Source organism: Phascolarctos cinereus, unplaced genomic scaffold (genome assembly GCF_003287225.1).
Source record: "Phascolarctos cinereus isolate Bilbo 61053 unplaced genomic scaffold, phaCin_HiC Scaffold_5;HRSCAF=322, whole genome shotgun sequence".
In the NCBI taxonomy this organism is placed as follows: Eukaryota; Metazoa; Chordata; class Mammalia; order Diprotodontia; family Phascolarctidae; genus Phascolarctos; species Phascolarctos cinereus.
Window position 1 is genome coordinate 21,918,396 of NW_027555958.1, and position 14,796 is coordinate 21,933,191.

Below are 14,796 nucleotides of genomic sequence, written 5' to 3' on the forward strand. Positions count from 1 at the left end.
CTTCTTCCTTAAAAGGTGACTGATTCTCAGACTAAATAATCTGCAGTATTCCTTCCAACTTGAACATGATAGGGTTCTAAGTCAAACTGAAGAGAGATGAAAAAATGGCATACACACAGTTTAAGTTTGAGGAGTGCATAGGTTACAAGAAAAAAATCAGGAAGTATAATAACAGGTTGTGAATTTGATGAAAATATCTCAGCTGGATATGGCTGTGCTAGCGTGAGTCATCTCATGAGTTATACTGTCCTGAGCGTACAATTGTGACAAAAGCTTTTGATTTGACTGCCACTCAAAACAACAAAAACCCATGTAGAGAAGTAAAGAGATTCAGTTTGTTTTGTGCCTCCTCGGAGGTTAAAAGGTGTTGTTTATGGGATTAGATTCATTCCAGGAAAGTAAATTTTATTTTTGAATAGCATTTCATTATGAAGTTATATGTGCCTATAGGAAAATTTCCCAATCTGAAATTGGGTGTTTTGGTTAGAGTGCACAGGGGACTGAGTGGTCTTCATTGCCTTCCTTCTCAGGTTCATTTCTTCCCTTGCTCTGTCTTTCCTCCACCCCAAAAAAAATCCCCTGGAAAAAATGAAACTTTCCTCAGGCCACAAGATTTTCTTCAGTCCTTGGGGGATCCCCCAACTTGCCTTTCTTAGAAACTTGTTTCCTGCATTGGAGTCTACTTAACCCATGAGTATATTTTACTTGAGCTGGACAGCAGCGTCAGACTTGGCCTGCGTAGGTGGAACTCCTGCCGTTTACAGTTACGATTTAAAAAAAAATAAACAAAAAGCCATGCAATAAAACTTAAGGTCAAGGCTTCAAATTATGTGAAATAATAAAATGATGCCTTTGTCATAAGAATGTTTTGGGAACCTTACTTTGCCAGCGGCACAGAGGTTGGATTGGAATGGGGAATGCCAGAAAGCAAGGAAGTTGCTAGTCATAGTCCAGATGAGTGGTAATGAGGACGTTGGGAAGGGAGAGGATGGGACAAATTGGAAAGAGATTGATGGAGGTGGGATCAGTTCTTTCTTAAAATTACGACCGCATATTCTTTCTTAACTGTTGTGCCTCATATATTTTTTCGGTTTAAATCATGTTGTAAATTGTTCCCCAAGAAAAGACTTGAGGGAGTGGAAAGAAAATATGAGACAGGTAGTTAGAAAACGGGATTTTCCTCTGCCCCAGTTGACTGTTTTTTATGTTAAATGCTTTTTTATTTTTCTATTGGATAAAGCGTTTATTATATAACTTGCGTACTTAGTAGCACAAGCGCCGTGCTAAGCACTGGGGATGCAGATACAAAGAACCAACAAAGAAGGGACTCCCTGACCTCAACTGGCTTACATTCTTGCTTTTTTTTAACCAAGGCAAAAATCGTTTACATTTGTCAAGTAGGGACATGTTTGTTTCTTTATTATTGAGACGTTTGAGTTAAAATGAGACTCGCTTTGTGAAAAATAATAAGAGCTAATGTCATTATTGGGAATACGTTTGGTGAATAAAAAGTAAAATTTGAGTCCATTTGAATTTTGTTTGTTGTTGAGTTGTTTTTTCAGTCGTGTCCAACTCTTTGTGACCCCGTTTGGGGTTTTCTCAGCAAAGATACTGGAGTGGTTTACCATTTCCTTCTCCAGCTCATTTTATAGATTGGGAAATGGAGGCAAACAGGGTGAAATGACTTGCCCAGGGTCACACGGCTAGGAAGTGTTTGAGGCTAAATTTGAACTCAGGAGGAAGAGTTTTGCTGTCTCCAGGTCTGGCACTCTATCCACTACGCCACCTGGCGGCCCCCGTATGAATTAACTACATCAATGAACAAGTGTTTATGTGTCCCAGGCACTGTGTATTCAAAGTGAACACAAGAAAGCATTCCTTCACTCAGGGGTTATATTCTGTTAGGAGAAACATGTAAATGTAAGAAGTGAATACACAGTAATTTGTAGGAGGCAGTCTGTGGCACTAGAGTGGTTCTGAAGGAGGAAGGCAAGAGGTCTCTGTGTGAGGGGATAGTGAAGGAAAGCTGGTGATTGTAATTCAGAGGCAGAAGTAGTGAGGAAAGGAGGGTGTTCTAGGCTTGAGGGATGGCCAGTGCAAAGGCATGGGAGAAGGGAAATGCTGAGAAGGTGGCTCTGACAGGACTGTAGGATGTGTGAGTTACATGGTCAGGCATGCTTTAGGAATATCAGATTGGCAGCTATGTGAAAAGTAGATGGGGAGGAGTGCAATTGGAAGTGGGTAGACCGTGTCGGGCAGGGAGAGCCTGAGTTAGGGTGAGGGCCCTGTGTGTGGAGAGAAGGAAGTAGATGCAAAAAAGTGGACTGAGCAGGAATTTGGGGGTGAATGGAAGGGATTGGGGAGAAGAGACGAGGACCTTGGCCTTCCCCCTGCTAGGAGGTGGGTGGAGGAGAGAAAAAGCATGAACAGGTTTCCTAGTAGTTTGGCTGTTTCAAAAGGGTTTCCAATCAAGCTCCATTTATTTGGTGACGCTTACCTGCTTTAAAAATAGGGCTACTTCCTTGATCTTGTCATCCCTCCCAAGTGTTCCACTTCCACGTTCACAAACTCCACAGTTCCTTTATTTGATGGTAAGCTTTTACTGTTCCATCCTGTTCTATGCCCTACTTTTCATCTTCAGTGTGATCTTTGCGTGCCCCCCCATCCCCTTTCTGGCTACATTCTCCTCCCTTCCCTTTCTCCACCCCTTGGGCAATCAGGTCACCTTCACTGACCTACCCAGGCAGCTCTTCTTAAGTCTTTCACAGCATTCCTAAGAACCCCTCTTCATACTTCACTGAAAAAATGGAAGGCATTCCCCGAGGGTTCCTTCTGCTCTCCTCCAGCTGGCACAGCGTTTAGAACTCTTGGCCTAGACTGGAGTCAGGAAGACCTGAGTTCAAATTTAGTCTTACACATGGAATAGCTGTATGGCCTCAGGCAAGCCACTTAAAAGCTTTTTGCCTCAGTTTTCCTCAACTGTAAAATAGGGATAATAATAGCACCTACCTTACAGGGTCGTTGTGAGAATCAAATGAGATTATATTTGTAATGTGTTTAGCACAGTGCCAGGTACATTTTAAGCATTTAATAAATGCTTAATCAAATGATGTCATCTGTGCTATTATAGTGGAATCCTGCTTTGTGAAACAGAATGCTTCTTAAGGTTGTTCTACTATATATAATGTTATTTATGGTTTTATATGTGACAAAATTATACAGATTTGAATGTATAAGTTTTAAGTCTCATATGAATATTTCATTATTTGTTGATAGGGAGAAAAAGTTGGAACCAAACCAAGTCATTTCCCCTTTCTAGTCCTCAATTTCCTCATATGTAAAATCAGAGAGTTGGACTAGAGAACCTCTAAGGGCCTTTCCAACTCTTAGGCCATTTAGAAGTTGGATAAATTCATAAAAGTTTGGTTTGCAGAGTAGCAGTATGGGGCTGGAGAGCCATCTGGGTGTTTTATTGTCTGTTGAATTTTCCCTAAGGCCTGTTACAGTAACCTCAGATGTGGTGCATGTATTTGTAATCTTGCCTAAAATTGACTGAGTAGTGGCAGTGAAAGCTGTAAGCTCAGTGACAATTTTTCCATTTTTGGTTCCTGGGTAGATTGGGAGAAAGGAGAATTTGTTGCTTCTTTTGAGTCTGGAATGTGGAACAGGGTGCCCCCTAAATTATGACTGAGCCTTCAGTAGGGAACAAGGAATGGGTTGTCCTCCCTTACAAGGAAAGTAAAACAGGTCTTGGGACATTGTTATTGCTTCCTGGATTGAGACTGAGAGGCAGTGTTGTATATGCAGAGAGCTCCCTCTGGTTCTTTGGGTTGTGACAGTTTCCTTGTGTGAACTTGGGGTAAGTGATATCTTCTCTCTGGGCCCTAGTTTCCTTATGTGTAAAACGATGGTATTAGAATGGTTTCTAAGAGTGAGCCTGTCTCTTCCATAATTAAAAACTTTCTTATTCAGTTCCCCATTTTGTTTCCATTTCAGGAATCATGGCGCAAGTTGCAATGTCTACAGTGTCAGTTGATGACGAGGAATCTTCAGAGAGCAGAATGGTGGTCACGTTCCTCATGTCTGCCCTTGAGTCAATGGTAAGATGGAACTAATGTTAGTTACCTTTATAAACGTATTGGGGTGATCATGTCTCATGACACTTAGGTCATGGATTAGACTGGGTTTTTGTGAAATCCAGTAGCACAGCTGCTTGATAGCCCACTTGAGCTTCATTGCTGGATTCTGTCTTTTTCCAAAGGGTGCAGTGATCTTGGCAATGAATGAGGGTGTTTTTTTTTTTTTTTAAAACATGTACATTCATTTACTTTTTAGAATTTAGTACTCATTTCGTTATTGACATGATTGAGAAAGTTTCCCTAAACTTTAAGTGGTGAATCCACCTTTATGCTAACTTTGAATTTGTATTTAAAATTGTTGTAGAATCAATGAATTTGTATAGCATGGCATGGTAGTATTTCTCATCTGTCCATTTTTTCATGATTTATTTGAAATCATCTCTTTCAACATGATTAAATTATGTGTTGTTAATGGTTAAATTTCTGCATTATTTCTCAGGATCATTTTAAAAAAATAACCCACCACTCAATCACATTGTATAATTAAAGTTTTTAACAAGTTGATGAAACATTTCCTCCCTGCCTTCTATATCGTGCACATTATGCTAGGATAGTACGTGATCTGATTGTGATGTCTTACAGACTTAAATTATAGTTGATTCAGAATAAAAAAGGATCAGGTTTAATCATTTGTACTGATACTGTTGGTAAACTAACATGAGTGGCCCTAAGCTATATGGCTGTAAGATATTATACAACAGTCTGATTCCATATTCCTTCTGATTCATCTGGTTTCTTTTTCCAGGTTTTATGGCATAATATATCTCTCAAGCTAAATTGTCAAAAAAAAAAGCTTTTAAAAAGTTGTAACAGCATTTCCTTCAGAATGCTACTGATTTCTGTTTTATCAATATAATGTGAACCTTATTTGTGGTTTACTTTAATTGAAACAGGGCTATTTGGCAATTCTGTAGAAATGAAGGTAATTTTATAAAATGCTCTTGTTCACAAAATTATCGTAGGTGTTAGGATCCTTGGGTCCTAAGGCATGGATGGTGGAGTCTTTCTTGGAGCAGTCTTGTCCTCATCCCAGGACCTTGGACAAGCCACCCCTTTTGTTCTCTGCCTGCATTCCTTCAGTTGTCCTCAAAGAAAGGATAAGATCACTGTTCCCATGTCAGTCATTTAGAAGATGAAGATCTGAATCAGATGCCCTTTGAATACCTTTGACTGAGGGTTGTGATCGCTGCTTCATTCGGGTGCTTAAAGCAGTGTTCCTCTGAAGCCAAGCTTTCACATTCACCGGTACCTGGCTTTGTCCTGGGAAATACTCTGTGAGCACAGGTTTCTACTGCTAACTGAACTGGCCCAACACGCTCTAGTTTTTCCTGAATGTGGACAGAATGAGAGTATGGCTGCGTGATGACCGTGCCACGACTGGGATAACAGTTTAAAGCACAGCTTCTTTTGATAGTTAGTACCTTTGAAGTCTACATTGTTAGAATGAATTAAGAGTAATAGTCAGGTACGTGTAGGTACATGGTTGCCATCATTTGAGATCAAGTGACTCCTAGCCATGGCTTAGTTAACTCTAAAGGGATGTCTAGGTATGCACAAAAGAATAAAATTTCATATATGTCAAATCCACTTTTTAAATTATTCACTTCAGTTTTTAAAAATTAATATGTTCCAGTAGTGGTTTGGATATGGAATAAAAGTGATTAGCATGTCCCAATCCAAAAGGATTGAAATCACTCCTGTGGGCCATAAAAGCATGGGTAGAAAGTAGCCACTTTTCCTTGAACATATAATACTCTCCTTATTATTTGCTGGGAATCATCTAGTTTTTTGTGATTCATTAAATATAACACTTGTTTATGTTTGTGTATGTGTGTACGATTTTTATCTGAGACTTATTTTTTTTTTGTTTTAGTGTAAAGAACTTGCCAAATCAAAGGCAGAAGTAGCCTGCATTGCTGTGTATGAGACAGATGTTTTTGTTGTTGGCACTGAGCGAGGACGGGCTTTTGTCAACACCAGGAAAGATTTTCAGAAGGATTTTGTAAAATATTGTAAGTGCTTATCCAATGTCTCTTGTACTTCATAGATGGTGGATTTCAGCATTCATACTTAAAAGATTGTCCATACTTGACTCCTTCAGCTCAGCAGAGAGTACCGTGATGGCTAATGACTGAAATTCTGGGTGTTAGGAGACTGATGAATGTTGAACGGTCTAAAGGAAAGGGTTACATGGGTTTAAGACTGTATGCTGGGTTAGCGTATGAAACAGCTTTAGGGTAAGGCAGAGAGGTGTCTTTCCTAAGGCAAACCTAAGTTTTACAATATGCCATAGGATAGAGAGAACTGCTATATATATGTTTTTGTAGTTTTCCCTTCTTTCTGTGTAAATTGTGTACAAGGAGAGCATCCTACCAAGTACTGACTGATAGAGAGTTCTATTGAAACCAGGGAAGGAAGAAAACAATTTGTGATAGGGGGTGTCTGGCATATAAAACAGCCTACCTCTGCTACCTGACTGGGCTATCTCTCCATTATCAGGGATGGGAATCCAGTGTGAGACATCTTGTCAAACAGTAAAGAGAGTAGCTAATTGATGACTTAAGATTAGCAGGTCATCAGTGCCCATGGCTAATTGGATAGCTAGCCCTATAATCCTTTTTACAGAATTTAACAAGAATTCTGAGTAGCATATTAGCATATGATGTTGCCAGTAATAGTAGCTTGTGATATGATTAGGGTCGGGGAGATACTTTGGCCTTATGGTTTCTATATATGCATTTTTAGTGTTGATGTCATCTGCCATCTGAACCCACAGAGATAGGTTTTTTCCTCTTGGTATCTGTGTTTACATTATTTTCCTTTATTACTAGGTAGTTATGTATTCTTCTACTCATTAGAATTGAGAAAGAAGGGGCAGCTAGGTAGATAGAGCGCTGGCCCTGAAGTCAGGAGGGACCTGAGTTCAAATCTGGCCTCAGACCAAACACTTGACATTTACTAGCTGTGTGACCCTGTGCAAGTCACTTAACCCCAATTGCCAAAAAAAAAGAAGAAAAAAAATAGAATTGAGAAAGAAGCATTGAGAGAGCTGTTCTTCTTTGCATATTTGACTCCTTGTCTATTTGTTGGCGTTGATGGTTTCTTCCACTTACTGGTAGTTAGATTCCATAGAGAAACACTCTAGAATATATGTTGTCATGGACTATTCAATGCAATTATTGGGCATATAATTTCTTTGTATGTTAGTTTCTTTGTTAATTTCTATTTTGACCATAAGAGACCAATGAAGGTGCATGTTATCCTAACGCTACTTTCTGGCAGGAATAATTATGGTACAGAATTCTTGAGGAGGCCTGTTAGGGCCTAGAATGGATCCCGTGAGGAAAGTCTTTCTGTACATCTTTTTCCATTGCCAAACTCTGTTCTTCATAACATTTCTCTGTGTTCCTTAAATATTTATTGTAGTTTATGGATTTTAAGATGATTGCTGCCGTGATCTTCTTCACCGTCTTTTAGTCATACTTTTGTTCACTGTTGTCTGTTTGTTTTTTTCCTTCCCACTCCCTCTCCCCCAGTCTCCCCTCCCCCATTTGAGATGTTAGTGACTGGATCGCAGTGAAAATGTGAACAAGGAGATTTTGATCTTCCTATGTCATTGCAGGTGTCGCAGAAGGTGAAAAGGCCGCAGAGCTTCACAAGATGAGGGCCACATCCCACCCGAATAGGACGACTGTCGATGCTGTTGAGATTGAAACTCTCAGAAAAACAGTGGAGGACTATTTCTGCTTTTGCTATGGTAAAGTACACACCAAGTAGCCCTTCTAATGGTCATTTGTTAACCAACTCTGCTGTTCCTCTGAACACAGCAAGCCCGTGGCACAGGCAGTTTTACTTAGTGGGCAGCTGTTTTAAGATGTTTTGTTTTTAACTATTCAGTTTATCTTGTAAACTTTGTAAAAAAAACATTTTAAGAGATTGATTTGTAGGTACTGGACTAAACAGTCTTAAGGAAGAAAGGATTTTGCTCTCTATGCTGTCATGGAAGATTTGTGCCTTCCCTAGTCAATAAACAATAATGTTTTCCGCCCTTGTCGTTGTTGCTATTTGGGGTTCCATGTTGCTAGGCAAAGCACCTCTTAGAGGTATCTGTTGTTTGCTTGAAGGATGAAACTGTGCGTCCAGACTTTGGCCAAGCCAGTCACGTGGCATGAGAAGCCCCCAGCAAGGCAGGCAAGTGGCTAGCCTAGGTTTGTTGTTTGGAGGAGAGTTATGTGGGAGTGTACGTATAAATCCCATGTCTGCTGTGGCTGAATGCTAAACCTGCCTCTGGGGAATGGGATTCCAAGTCCAGATCAGGCTCTAGAGCATGTTAGGAAGTTGATTGTTCAGCTGTAGGGCATGTTTACCAGTAGTTTTTTGGGTAAGAGAAAAATGGCTTAAAACCACCTAATACTTGGAAGTGTGTCTGCTTTGGCATGCCTTTGTTTCCCAGGGGCCCAGCAGAAGTGGCCGATGAGGCCCAGCCTGAGGTATCGTTCAGTGGGTCTGACTGCCCCATTGGGCAAAGAGAATATCAGCGCTGCTCCCCTCCCCTTCAGCTCTGAGGTGGTTTTACAATGAAAGGTCTGACAGTCAAGTTGTCGTTTGAGGATGTGGGGCATTTCCATGATTTCTGAGTGTCCTCATGCACACATGTTGCAGACATTGGAATTCATCTGCTAGGTCTTTATGGTCCCTGTCCCTTTTTGTGCCCCTAGGTAAAGCCTTAGGCAAGTCCACAGTGGTGCCTGTTCCGTATGAGAAGATGCTGAGGGACCAGTCTGCCGTGGTGGTGCAGGGCCTTCCTGAGGGAGTGGCTTTCAAGCATCCAGAAAACTATGATGTCACCACTCTGAAGTGGATTTTGGAGAACAAGGCTGGGATTTCTTTCATCATCAAGAGGTAACTGTGCTTTCTTCTCTAGCAGGCCTCTGACCTGCCATTGCCCTGCTAGAGAACAGATCTCTCCTGGAGGGTCCTCTCTTGGCTCTTTCTCACAGCTTCTTGTCATTGGTAATGATGTTCAGTTTATAGGCCAGTTGTATATAGCCGCGTGAATAATGTTGAGTGATGGTTTTTCTTTATTTTCATGCAGACCTTTCCTGGAGCCAAAGAAGCAGCTGGGTAAGTGGCTCCTTACTCCTAGAAGGTTGTTAATCTGGGCACCAAATCAGCCCCATGATTTTCTTCATCCAGTTTCTGGTTTCTCGCTTTTAAAAAGCTATTTGCAAGTCTCTGCCGCTGGGGGATTCTCCTGTTTGCAGAGGTGGTAGGAAGAGCACAGGCTGGACGATCCGGAAACTTGAGGCCCCCTTTCCTGGCAGCTCTGCTTCCCTTGGGATTCTCCAGCAAGACGGCTCTCCCTCCATGTCTCCCCTAACAAAATGGCTCTCCTAAACCTCCCCTGCTTCTCAGAGATGTTGGGAGGAGAGGAGAGATTGGATGTGGAAGAGCTTTGGACTCTTGGGATTTCAGGGCATTATTTTAAGTAAGCTTTTTTCTACTTAGGTCTGAAGCTCTGAAGATGGTGATCAGATTACTTTTAAACTGATGTCATAAAGGAGCTTAAGAAAGGCCTAGTAAGAAATCTGTAAGGAAAGGCAGCTGTAAGTGAGAGGGAACAGAGTAACCTTTCATTTTCTTGTTCTCACTATGACGACATTTTATCCTGGCAGAGTAATCTCTTGCTGCAGTGTCTTATGGGTGAGGGAGGTTTCACTCTTGCTTATTCTTACCCTTGGAGTTCAGAGGGAAAAGAGAGGTTTGCAGCGTGTACTTGTTGCAATGCTAGGCTGTCTGGTCATGGGGGGAGGAGCCGTAAGTCACATCTGTTGTTAGACCATTAGTAGCCACATCCAGGAATGATTGGTCCCTCTGCTGCTGCGTTGACTTGTCTTTTCATGACTCTGTAAGGAGTATGTTCTCCAGCTTCTCAGGTTCTGTTTGAAATGCCACTGCCATGAAAAGGCATGGGAATTCAGAAATGTGTAGAGGCAGGCAATACAAAAAGTTGTTAGGGATTATTAGAATTTCAACTCCTAACTTTGCTTCTGTCATTCATCTACAAAATATGTTTACCTTCTTCTTGTTTTCCTGATATCTCTTAAGAAATGTCAGGTGCTTTGGGAAATTTAAAGTCTATTTCATGGCAGTATGGTGTAACTCCTTTTTCCCTTCCAGGTGGTCGTGTATCTGTCACTGACTCGGAACGCTCGAGAATATCATCCCCAGGTGGAAGGTAAGGGTTATTTACTCAAAACTCAAAAGAGTGGAAGAATGGTGGTTCTTTTTTTTTTTTTGTAACACTGTTAGAAAGGCGCTTTAGATGTATACAGATTTTAACATTACATTTGGGGGAAATGACATTGCTACCCTTTCATGGAGAATATTTATCCAGTAAATAAATGCTCGCAGGTTAGTTTTTAAATTCAGACTCAGGCATTGTGCACCATTGTGACCAATCCAGTGTAGCTGGTCCCCAAGTACCAGCAAGGTTGCTTGCAGTTGTTTCAGCATAGAAGCATGTGTTATTTTTTTTTTTTACCGTATCTCTTTTCTTTTAGTTGTCCTATCAAAGTGAAAACCGAGCCGACTGAAGATTCTGGTATGTATAATTAATTAGGATTTTTAAAAAGTAAAATAGAAAGCTAAATGCTTTCATAGCTCTCTTCACACAAAGGAAGGGCTATGGTTGTATGCATTTATTTGGTGGTAAGTAGGAGCATTTCATAAGTATGAAATAATCAGAACAGATGACCCGATGTACACTTGGTGGGTCAGAGGTAGGATTCAGAAGGATCATTTTAAAATTAAGAAATCACAGCTCACATTGATGGGAGGCTAAGGTTGGCAAGTGCTTTATATGCATTACCTACTTGGATTTGATTTGAACAGCCCTTTTTTATCGATGTGGGAGCAGTGGCTGAGGGAGGTTCAGGACTTGCCCAGAATCACAAACACCCGACACTCTGTCCACTTTGCCACCCAGCTGCCTTCCAAGTGATCCTGGATTGATTCTAGCTTCTGGTTAAAATTGTGTCTTATTCTGTCCTCTTCTTCTGTCCCCCTCACTTCTAGTCAGTAAGTTTGAGCAGGAAATAAGATTATGAAGGGGAACCTCAAAGTCATGCACAGACCATCCTAAAGATCAGAGGAGCATCATTTACAAATTGTATCATTTGTTAACCAAAATTGACAACTGGTAATATGTGCCAAATTGGGGAGAACCATCTAGGTCTGCTGTCAGGGTTCTGGTCCTGTGCTGTGTAAATTCCGTACTAAATCCATACCTCCACAGCTCCAGACAGATCAGCAGAATATCCAAAAGGAGCTGGTAACTTTGAAGTTCTACCAGTCACTTTGAGATATTTGGGCACGTTAATGAATTAAGCCCAAGGTGGCCCAGATAGGCATTGGTCTGTTCTCCCCGAAACCCTCAAACTTCTGATGCCTGCCCTCTTCCTTTTTCCCTGGGTCTGTGCTGCTGAGAGCTCCCATCCCAAAACCATTGCTTTGTGCGTAATGCACTCTGCTTCTCCCTCCCCCCCACCCTGTGCCCTGCCCTCACGCTACCCTATGCCCAGGAACCACTTTTGCCAATCGTGATCTTTCCTGGTGAGTACCCAAGGAAGCTGGTGTGCCTGCTTCTCTCTCATAATTTTATAAATGAATTATTAATTCGTGACCTTACTGGCCTAGTTCCTATCTGGCCATACTTTTTTAAGGAAAAAGATAAGGATATGGCAGGAAATGCAGTCTCATAATTTCTAAGTTGACAGAGACCTCCTTGGCTACCTGGTCCTACCTCTACCTAACAAAGAATGCTCCTTATAATATAGCAGATGGTCAGTCGGCCTTGGCTTGAAGACCTCTGGTGAGGGAAGCACTACTTTTGAGGCAGGTCGTCTCACTTCTGGATAACTGGAGTTAGCGGGATGTTTACTCCTAGGTCATTGGATCATGGCTTTAGAGCTGGAGGGACTTTAAAGGCCGTTGATCCAACTGCCTCATTTTATTAACGACAAAATGGATGCCCACAGAGGTTAAGTGACTTGCCCAGGGTCACAGAGTAATCTGACAGGGGATTTGAATGCTGGTCTTCCTAATTCCAGGCTTAGTGTTTTCTCCATTATTTTGTGCTGCCTCTGGTTCTTCTTTCTGGGGCCAAAGAGAGCTAATACAATTCCTCTTCTGTGCAGTGATACTTGAAGAGAGGTGTGCTTTCTCCCTAAGTCTTTCCTAATTCCCTTATCCTCAGTTTCTTCTACTGCTGCCCAAGTGGAATAAACTTGAGACCTTTCCACATGCTAGTTGCCCTTCTGGAATGTCCTTCCTGAAATGCCCTGCTCAGAACTGGGCACAGTAATTGTCACACTTTGGCAGGACTGGTGCCAGGGGTACTGGGACTACTCACTGCCTCCTTACTCCTGGCAGCTCCAGCTCGTTTAATGCAGTCTTGGGCAGCATCCTGTTAGCTTTCTGGGCCTATTGACTTTGGAGCCACCAAGCCCCACATCTGTAGCCAGGCTTCCTCCGTGTTGGACATCAGAAGTTTGCTTTTCAGATCAATGTGTAAAACCTTGCATTCATCCCTATAACTCCTCATCTTCCATTAAATCTCCTGTCGGAAGTCGTCAAGACCTTTTGGAAACCTGCCTGCCAGTTGTTGAGTGTTGCAGCTCAGCTTTCCAGGCCTTTGTCATCGGTGGGTTTGTTGAGCACCCTCTCTGTGCCTTGATAAAAGGGTGAACAGCGGAAGACCAAGCACAGACTCCTGGGACTTTTTGTTGGAGAACCTCTGCTGAGTCAACATGGAACCAATGAAGCTTTCTCTTGGACCATTCTAACAGTTTCAGGTCCATATCGTTGTTCTCTGTTATAGCTTATTTCTCCAGTTTTTCTAGTAGAATAGTGTGGGAGACGTTATCGAATGTTTTGCACTGGAATTAGACACAGGACGTGGTCTGGATCCCACATTCTGCCCTTAATAGCTAATTTGCTTCCCCTTTCTGCACCTGTTTACTCACCTATAAATTGAGGAGTTTGGATTAGAGCAGGGGATGGTGAGGGCCAATGGCAGCCTGTTGACTGCTGAGAGCTGAGAATAAGTTTTATGTTTTTTTTTTTAGGCAGTTGGGGTTAAGTGACTTGCCCAGGGTCACAAGTGTTTGGTCTGAGGCCAGATTTGAACTCAGGTCCTCCTGACTTCAGGGCCGGTGCTCTATCTACTGTGCCACCTAGTTGCCCTGGTTTTACATTTTTATTTCTTTTTATTTTTTATTTTTTGGTGAGGTGATGGGGTTAAGTGACTTGCCCAGGGTCACACAGCCTGGTTTTACATTTTTAAAGGGGTAGTTTGCTGATCCCTGGACCGGAGTGTCTCTGAGGACCCTCCTGACATTCAGTCTGTGGTGCTGAGCATGAGAAGTCATCACTGCAGAGTCTGCCTGGGGTCAGCAGGGCTGGGTGAGACAGAGGTCAGACTACACATCAAATTAGGCAGCAGGTGAACGTGAGAAGGCAGAAGACACTTGGAAATTACAGAAGAGAGGAAAGACCAGGAACAATTAGAGCGATCCCAAAAAGGAGTGTGCTGTCTTGGGGGGGAGGCGGTTTCCTCTCCCTGGAGGTTTCCAGGCAGAGGTTCAATGACCTCCTCCCACTTTCCAAAGGTAGAGGTTATTGAGGGGGTTGGAATAGATGTTCTTTCTAGTTCCTTCAGCCCTGAGATTCTGTGGTCCATCTCCAGCATGATCTGACCTGTTCTGTTAAGCGTCTGACTCTGAAAAATGGTAAGTGGAGAAATGAGGGGACTCTGACAGTCAGCATTTCCTAAGGAAATTTAACCCTGCAGACCCACACAATGACATACCCTAGGTGAGCTCCCGGAATAACCCTGCTGCTCTCCAAGTACAAAGTCATTGGCAAAACACACAGGAAGATGAACTAGTAGGGACTTGTGAGGCCCATCCGTGCCAGAATATTCCAAGGGCATTTGGGACAAGCAGATGCCAATTGGCCAACTTGTGTTGGCAACTCAGAAGGCACTCCAGGATCAATTCTGAAGATGTATCAGAGGCCAAGGTTCTCTGAAAAAGGAAAGATCATGATTGGCACTTCAAAAAAAAAACACAACAGAAAGAGGAAGACCTCAACTCTCGCTACTGCTGACATTTCTTTAAAAACAGCTCCAGAATGGGAGGAGGTAGTGACTGGGAGGTGGTCACATTTTACAGCCACAAGTGGAGGAAGGAACAGGAGATGTAAAATCTCATATTTATTTGTAGCCTCCTCCTAAGGCCAGGATCTTTCTCTTGGAGTCCATGGTCTGTAAAGTTGGATGTAATTTTTATTATTTTCTCACTGAAATTAAGCATTTCTTTCAAGCATTTTAAAACATTTCTCTGAAGGCTGCTCTAATAGGCTGCCAGGGGGCTCATGACACAAACAAGGTGAAGAGCCTTTCATGAAGGAGAATGAACTATTTTCCATGTAAGACATAAATAACATGGCTTCCCAGAGGAAGCGTAACCAATTTTCCCAGTGTTGCAGAAGATGGGTAAAATCCCAAACCAAAGGATCCCAAAAGTTTGGATGATGTTTTCCTGAAGCTTCTATTTGCAGACTACTTGCATTTAGCTCTAGAACATAGAGTTCA

General features: G+C 42.1%; 1 protein-coding gene across 16 annotated transcripts in view; it reads left to right on the forward strand.

Moving 5' to 3' along the window:
- Positions 1 to 14,796, forward strand: part of GTF2I (general transcription factor IIi) — a 94,388-nt gene that overhangs the window by 18,893 nt on the left and 60,699 nt on the right. For all 16 annotated transcript variants that reach the window (XM_021005817.2, XM_021005802.2, XM_021005804.2 and 13 more), the window contains 7 exons: positions 3,997 to 4,100; positions 6,013 to 6,151; positions 7,762 to 7,896; positions 8,858 to 9,041; positions 9,235 to 9,263; positions 10,320 to 10,377; positions 10,703 to 10,743. In XM_021005817.2, coding sequence (XP_020861476.1) covers positions 4,002 to 4,100; positions 6,013 to 6,151; positions 7,762 to 7,896; positions 8,858 to 9,041; positions 9,235 to 9,263; positions 10,320 to 10,377; positions 10,703 to 10,743 — 685 coding nt within the window. In that variant the 5' untranslated portion in view covers positions 3,997 to 4,001. Of the gene's footprint in view, positions 1 to 3,996; positions 4,101 to 6,012; positions 6,152 to 7,761; positions 7,897 to 8,857; positions 9,042 to 9,234; positions 9,264 to 10,319; positions 10,378 to 10,702; positions 10,744 to 14,796 lie in introns of those variants that run through there.